Here is a 7,403-nt window from a genome sequence, read left to right on the forward strand (position 1 = left end):
CGCATAATAAGTTTCAAATTGAACATTGAAAAATATAGAGATTTTTTTTTTAATATTTTACCGACACAAACTTAAACAAAACGAAGAGTTAAATGTAATTTTTTTTTGTTACACTTCCCGGAAAAAAACGGTTACAACATGGGCTTTCATAATATGGCCTTTTAACATATTAATGTATGGACATTTAATAATTATCTTGACGAAAAACAAAGACTATAAATAATTTATTATTAATAAAAGTATGAAATTATTTACAATTTGATGACTAATTCATCGCCTTTTTTATATGTTAAATTTTTCATGGAAGTTTAAAAATCATTTTATTTTCTTTAAACATGTATAACTAATTTATAATCTCTTATGTCATACTAAGTCATAATATAATATTTATTCATATTTTACATTAATAACCATTATTTTTATATATCGTCTACAATTCTCTAATTACGTCAATTTGTTCAATTTTTTATATGATATCGAATATTCATCGTAAATAGATGGTTTAAGATGCCAAAAAAATTATTTACTTGGTGAATATAATACATCAAATATTACAAATACATTATTTTGCTAAATAAATAACCAAAAACCGAAAATTCAAATCCGCGCTGGCGCGCGGGTCAGGATCTAGTGACAATTAAATTTCGTTTTGAAATTGATCTAAAATTTTGTATAAGAACCATAACTTGTTTGACGTGGACAATGGGCATCAAGCATATGTATTTTTAACATTGGACTGGTCAATCCTTAGAGGAAATTGGATGTGACACTATTTCTAGACAATAACTAACGTGTCTTACGCATGTATTTGAATGATGCAATGGAAGATGTTAGGCATTTGTGTGACTTCAAAACTTATAGAAAAAGATGATGCATGTGCTTGAATGATGCAACTTAAGATCTAACTCCATAATATCATTTAAAATGTTCATCTTAAAATATTGAGGTAACCTTAGTTATGCTACTTAATCTCTTTTCAACATAATATTGGTTTAATGAGTATGCTTATGTGAAGGTATGAGACAAGTTTAGGAAGTTATATATGAATTGAGGAACTGGATATCATTTCAGTGCACTGGTTTAATGAGTATGTTTAAGCATGTGTTTTTAAAATTGAACTGGTCAATCCATAGAGGAAATTGGATGTGAGATTTTTTCTACACAATAACTAATGTGTCTTAGGCAGGTATTTTAATGATTCAATTGAAGATGTTAGGCATTTGCGTGACTTCAAAACTTATAGAAAGAGATTAGGCATGTGCTTGAATGATGCAACTTAAGATCTAATTCCATAATATAATTTAAAATATTCAGCTTAAAATATTGAGGTAATCGTATGTAGTTAAGCTACTTAATCTTCTTTTAACATGATTTTGGTTTAATGAGTATGTTTATGTGAAGGCATGAGACAAGTTAAGGATATATAAATTGAGGAACTGGATATCATTTCAGTGTACACTGAATTTAATTTTGTCACTTAACTTATTTGTTACAATTGATAATGAAAATAAAATGATCAAATTATTATAGAATAACCTTTTAAAATATCAAATTTTGTTTTTGCGACCTGGCTTTCCTTTTCCACCAATCAAATTCATCTTTCGTGACTGCTGACCAATGATATTAATAGTCGAAGATTTTTCACTAAGTGAAATGGAGTAGGCATCTCTGAAGTTGTTCATATCGTCGCTAATAAGATGCCAAAACAATGCTCCTGCAGCAGCACCGCCTTTTTGGGCAGACACGTAAATGATGTCGAACGCTGTAGTGAAGACGGCATCTCTCTGAGCCTGAGTATAGCCTGGTGCATCCGATGGTTTCCCAAATTCTCCTAGAATGAGAGGTTTTTTAAGAACGTTTTGCGCATCTTCGATGTGGCCTGCGAGATTTTTTCTTAAGTAGTCCAATAGAGATTTCTCATCTAACTTAGGAAACCTGTAAATTCAAAAGCATGAAATATGTAATGTTGTTCAACTTAAAAAAAAAACAATTGTTTTCCTAATGCAACACCCGAAGTTTAAGAAATGAGTTTTCTGTTTAATGGATGGAATAAAAAAACCGAATAAATTCATTCTATTTATTATTCATCAAATTTATATTGAAATATAGTCAATTTATATATTTATTAAATTAATGGAATAATCATTTTATTTTATTATAAGAAAAATATATTTTTGTGAATGACTGATGAAATAAACCCTTCTACATCATTCTATTCCATAAAATGATAATCCTATTGCATCCTAAAGAAATAATCCCATAAACCCTAAACTTATAAAACCAAACATGTTTTGAGTAGAAGATAATTTATCCTCATATTGCATACTTTTGTCTATGGATATAAAAACAAAAGATTTAAAAAGTGCTAGTTTTTAGCGAAAAAAAATACTAAAACAATTCATTCATGTGATGGACTACAATAGCAACGTAAATGATCTTTTATAAGTTGATGTGTTAAGGAATTATGTGAGTTTATTATTACCATGTGTCAGGGTAAGAGTGAACGGATGCGAAATCAATGGCATCAATATTGTGATTAGCGATGAAATCGCTTCCAACAATGTTGGCTGCAACCGGATTTAAAGAAGTCATTCTTTGAGGAGTTGATTGACCATAGAAGCCTTCAGATCCGGTAGATAGGAGATGCTTTGAGTCAAGTGATTTTACGTAAGAAGCCATTTCACTAATCCAGGCCGTAAGGGTTTTCCCACTTGTATCTGCTCTGCATTGTGGCTCATTCATGAGCTCCCAAGCCATAATGGTTGGTTCATCTTTGTATGCAACTTTGGTAAATGTATTCACTCTGTTCAACACAGTCTAATAAAGCAAAAGATCATAGGTTATATAATTTAATTAGTATCTTATAAATATATGATGTTGAATGCTAATTAAGGCTGGATGAAAATATATAGGTAACAGGGTTAGTTAGTTTAGTATGTGTACCTTGACGTGGTTCATGTATGCTTGTTTAAGAAAAGCGTTGGTGTAGAAATCGTCTTCGGATGTTACGGCTTGGCCTTTATCTTTAGCCCAAGCCACGTATTGTTTCTTTCCTCCGAAGTCAGGAAAGTTATTGACAAATGCGATTATCATTTTTATACCGACTCTTTTTGCTTCGGCTATCGAAAAATCCAAACCCTTTCCACCATCAAAGATGTAAAACGAATTATTAACATTAAAAAAAGATATTTAGATTTAAAGGCTTCACAATTGTTGAGTAAACTCTAGACTTCACATGCATGTGTACTTACCTGAAACGTTTGTTCATCGTAGGAACCAAGGTTGGTTTGGAGAGCACGGTAACCGCCATCACGGAATCCCCACGTGCGTGCGATGGTCAGACCCTGACCGGCCGCGTTCTCAAGGGCATGTGTGACCTTGTACCTTGTGTTCGGATCGGTGGCTTCGTACATGAGCCAGTAGGCATTGAATCCATTGGCGTAAAATGGTTCACCGTTCAGAATGAACTGGACTCCTTTCCTACTCACGAAACCATCACTTGACGCAGCTTCTACTTCTAGATCGTTGTAGCTGTGTGTGATCACAAACGCTAGAAACACGATCAAACACAAACACTTCATTTTGTTATTTACTTTGTTTTTGCTTTTGTTCTCTATTGTCTTCAGTGAGTACATATATATATATATATATATGCAAGGCTTAAGTGCTTTCTTACAGTTATAATATATATAACCATGCATGAACATTCTTACATTCATTAATCTGTTGATTTACATACTTACTGTCATGATTCTGTACCAGCTATGGTCATTTTAATGTAACATTTTAGGAACGAAATATTTCAAATAAAATAAAAAGATTTTCTTACGAGGTTTAGCTATGCCGTTTTTCTTAATTATTATATAAACTGTTTACACAATAATTATAATATGTAATACCTAACCCGATTATTCAATTTCTCTAAATGATAAGTAATTGGAAAATTAGATGATATATGTGTGAGATATTTTTCCCTTTAGTTTTTATTGAGTCTGCTCGAATAACATCAAAAAGCTGTCTTTTCAGGGGTTTTAAGATATATTATTGAGAGTAGCATTACAAGAAAAAATATTTTAAACACAATGACATTTACGAGAAAAGTAATATACAGTATATAGCAACCCTCGATTTTCTCCTTTGAAGAGATAGAGAATATGTTGTAGTCTTGTAGACTGCCAAAAATTTACAGCTAACAAATTTTAAATTTTGTAACTACAAAAGATTCTGATAAATTTTGTAAATTGTCAATGTACTTCACTGATCAGTGATGATTCACTTTTATTCATTCCTTTTGCTGGCTTGGTAAAAATGCCGGTTAATTCATCAGTGGTATGAGACACTCATGTTTCATCTTGGGTCCAGTCACACACCTTTTGCTTAGTTTGGTATAAGGCTTTGATATTCGGCCATTTGGATTATTCGATCTAACCAAATGGGGATTAGTGAAAGTGAGTTTATACTTAAGTAATGGGGACATTAGAATCGGCACCTAACTAAACTTAAGACCCCTGAAAAAGACGAATTTTTGTTTGGTTTTATGAACGGATTTAGATATGTTTTCGGAGCATCTCTAATCCTATTCAATTTTCGGTCCAGAATACAATAATACATTTTTACCTTTTATTTTATTTTAATCCAAATATAGTAGAGTTAAATTGAAATTCAACTATATTATCTATTATAACAGTATTCTACTTTTTATCAAAACAATTATTCTATTTTATCTTATATATTAAAATAGAAGTCACACTACAAGAAAATACAAGTATAGCGACGGTCAAAATCCTCATTATTTCCTCGTAAAAGAAGGGTTACGAAGAAATGGCGATGAAAGGCGTTTCGTCGTTATATGTTTGTCGTAAGAGAAGATTCGTCGCCATTTCCTCGTTCATTAGCGAGGTTATATTTTCCTCGTAAAGAAGAATTAAGGTTTCGTCGTAAAGACCACGTGGGGTTTCCACGTAATGCGGTCGTTGTGTTTCCTCGTAAGTAACTCGAAAAGGATTCGTCGTAAAAGACCCGCAAAAACCTCTAAATATATTCGTCGTAATAAAAACGTAAATAACACGAAAGTAATTCGTCGTAATAGAATCGTAAAGTATACGAAAACGAATCCACGTAAAATCCTCGTTAATAGTTCCTCGAGATTTTGTCGTTAATTTTCCTCGTTAATACATCGGGAATTAGCTACGAAATTACTTTGTTTTCTATTTACTGAATTTATAAATAAAAATAAAATAAAAATTATATTTATTTAATTTATTAATAAAATTTTAATTGAAATTAAATCGAATAGAAAATTTTTTTTGGCCGAATCAAAATGAAATTATATAATATATAAATAAGTTTTGAATTTTAAAATACAATAACAAAAAAAAAAAACTAATGCTGCATTGCCGCGTCGTAGAATTCCTCGCTCCTTCTCGAGAGATCTGCCTCGTTGACTTGCACGGATGCCTCGCCTGGGATGGGGTTTTGTTGTTTCATGGTCCTGAACATGGCCTCCCATTCCGGATTTGTGGCCGCTATGACGTCCAAGAAGTTCTCGAGACCACTCATACGAGCTGTGAACGACGTTTTTGTCGAGGCCAACTCGTTTTGTGTCGACGACAGCTGATGTTGTGTCGTCTCCAACACGTCGCGCAGCTCAGAGACTTCATCATCCCGTCTCTGGCCATAAGAGGAAGTCGCTCTCGGAACATCGTTGACGGAACCAATCCCCAACACACGTCCCTTTTTCCTAGGAGCGACCTTAAAAAACAATAAAATATATATTAAAATTTAAATTTTAAAGTAAAATGGAATTAATAAAAAATTTATATAAAATTTACCTCCTCGTAAATTCTATCCACTTCTATTGTGGATAAGACGACGGGTGATCCGTCGGCGGACTCCTGCGCCAGCTGGGTCTCACGCTCGTCAATACGAGCTGCCACATCGTTGTAGATCTTCTCAGACTTCTCATCTACAAATTCGCCCGCCTTGTTCTTGTGGGTCCGATCGAAAAGTTCCATAAGAGTCGGTATACGACCCAACTCCTTGGCCTAAAAACAGTTGAGAAAGTTTTTATTATATATATATATATATATATTAAAAATTTAAAAGTTAAATATTTAAATTACGTACCATTTCCAAACGGACGCGGGCGTGTGGCTTTTGGCCCGTACTATGTTGCATCGCCCTGTGGCCGTGCTCATCTACCGAGTTACGGGAGGCGGAGCAAGACTGGGCGACTCTCATGGCATCAGGATCCCTCCAATAACGGATGAGGCCATCCCACACGTCCGTGGTGATGGTTGCGGGTTTGCCCCGCTCATAGCCCTTCACGATCCAGTCACCCTTCCAGTTGGAGACCGTGTCCAACAAACGTTTCTTCGCCTTGTCGATAAACTCTTTCCGCACCTTCTCATTGACCCCCATGGACCAATTAAATTTTTGCTGCAAAAAACAAAAATATTAATAATTAGTTTAGAAAAATAAAATTTTAAAAAATATAAATCAGGAATAAATTGTAAAAACTTACAGCGTAAATCTTGAACCACGTCCTTCTGATGTAGATCGGAGTGGATTTCCAGTTGGGATGTGGCATGGAGAAGTAACCTTTAATCGTCTCGGTTACTTCTGTTGCAAGGCAGTTATCAACCCCAAACCTGGAAAAAAAAAATTTAAAGTTTTAAATATTTATTAAGGTCACAAATGAATTTTAAAAAATTAATGTAACATACATACCAGAGAGTTCCGTCAGGTCGGTCGGGGTCTATGATCGGTAAGCCTTCTCTGCCTGGCAAACCGAGGATGTCCTCAACAGTGTACTGAGAGTAAGGACAACTCGGTGGCACCATCAAATCAGCATGAACCTGATTGGCGGGCATCTGAGGAGGCACATGAGGAGCTGGCATCGGAGGAGGAGCTATCGGAGGAGGCACATGAGGAACTGATGGCGATGCCGTAGAAGAAGGCGAGACTCTCTGAGAAGATTGAGTCTCGGGGACGGTCTCCTGCTGACCCGAAGAACCGGGAGCTGAAGAAGAACCGGGAAGTGAAGGCGGGTCTAACCGACTACCCGGTTGACCGAACATCTGCGAGTAGTGAGCAGTACGCTGGTTTAAATTTCTAAATTAAAATCAAGAGTAAAAAAAAAATTATGAACAGTATTAACTACTTAATTAATAAAATTACGAAACCTAAATTTTCTAAACTAATTTCCTAAACTAAATTCCCTAAACTAACCACCTAATCTAAATTCCCTAAACTACTTAGAGAGGAATGAGAGACTTACCATGGCGAGAGGAAATAGAGATAAGGCTGTAGAGAGGAAATAGAGAGGAAATGAAGAGGGCTGCGGTTTCGCCTATATATAGGATTAGGTTTCGTCGAAGATTCGTCGCAAAATGACGAGGAAA

The 7,403-nt window shown here is 34.6% G+C and overlaps 1 protein-coding gene across 1 annotated transcript; it reads right to left on the reverse strand.

Moving 5' to 3' along the window:
- Positions 1 to 984: 984 nt before the first annotated feature.
- On the reverse strand, positions 985 to 3,622 carry LOC106389100 (mannan endo-1,4-beta-mannosidase 3-like). The gene is made up of 4 exons (XM_013829294.2): positions 3,252 to 3,622; positions 2,944 to 3,138; positions 2,483 to 2,817; positions 985 to 1,935 (listed from the first exon to the last, which is right to left on the reverse strand). Exons 1-4 carry the CDS (start codon positions 3,579 to 3,581, stop codon positions 1,548 to 1,550), a joined length of 1,248 nt encoding a protein of 415 aa, XP_013684748.1. The 5' UTR covers positions 3,582 to 3,622; the 3' UTR covers positions 985 to 1,547.
- Between the last annotated feature and the right edge of the window lie 3,781 nt (positions 3,623 to 7,403).

The sequence above is a fragment of the Brassica napus genome, chromosome C3 (assembly GCF_020379485.1).
Source record: "Brassica napus cultivar Da-Ae chromosome C3, Da-Ae, whole genome shotgun sequence".
NCBI lineage: Eukaryota > Viridiplantae > Streptophyta > Magnoliopsida > Brassicales > Brassicaceae > Brassica > Brassica napus.

What these genes read in the sequence shown, in the direction of transcription:
- LOC106389100 (XM_013829294.2), bottom strand. Translation starts at nt 3,581, where the DNA reads ATGAAGTGTTTGTGTTTGATCGTGTTTCTAGCGTTTGTGATCACACAC. An exon ending in ACGATGAACAAACGTTTCAG is followed by an intron (nt 3,139 to 3,251) that starts GTAAGTACACAT and finishes GATGGTGGAAAG; the next exon opens with GGTTTGGATTTTTCGATAGC. An exon ending in CATACATGAACCACGTCAAG is followed by an intron (nt 2,818 to 2,943) that starts GTACACATACTA and finishes TTGCTTTATTAG; the next exon opens with ACTGTGTTGAACAGAGTGAA.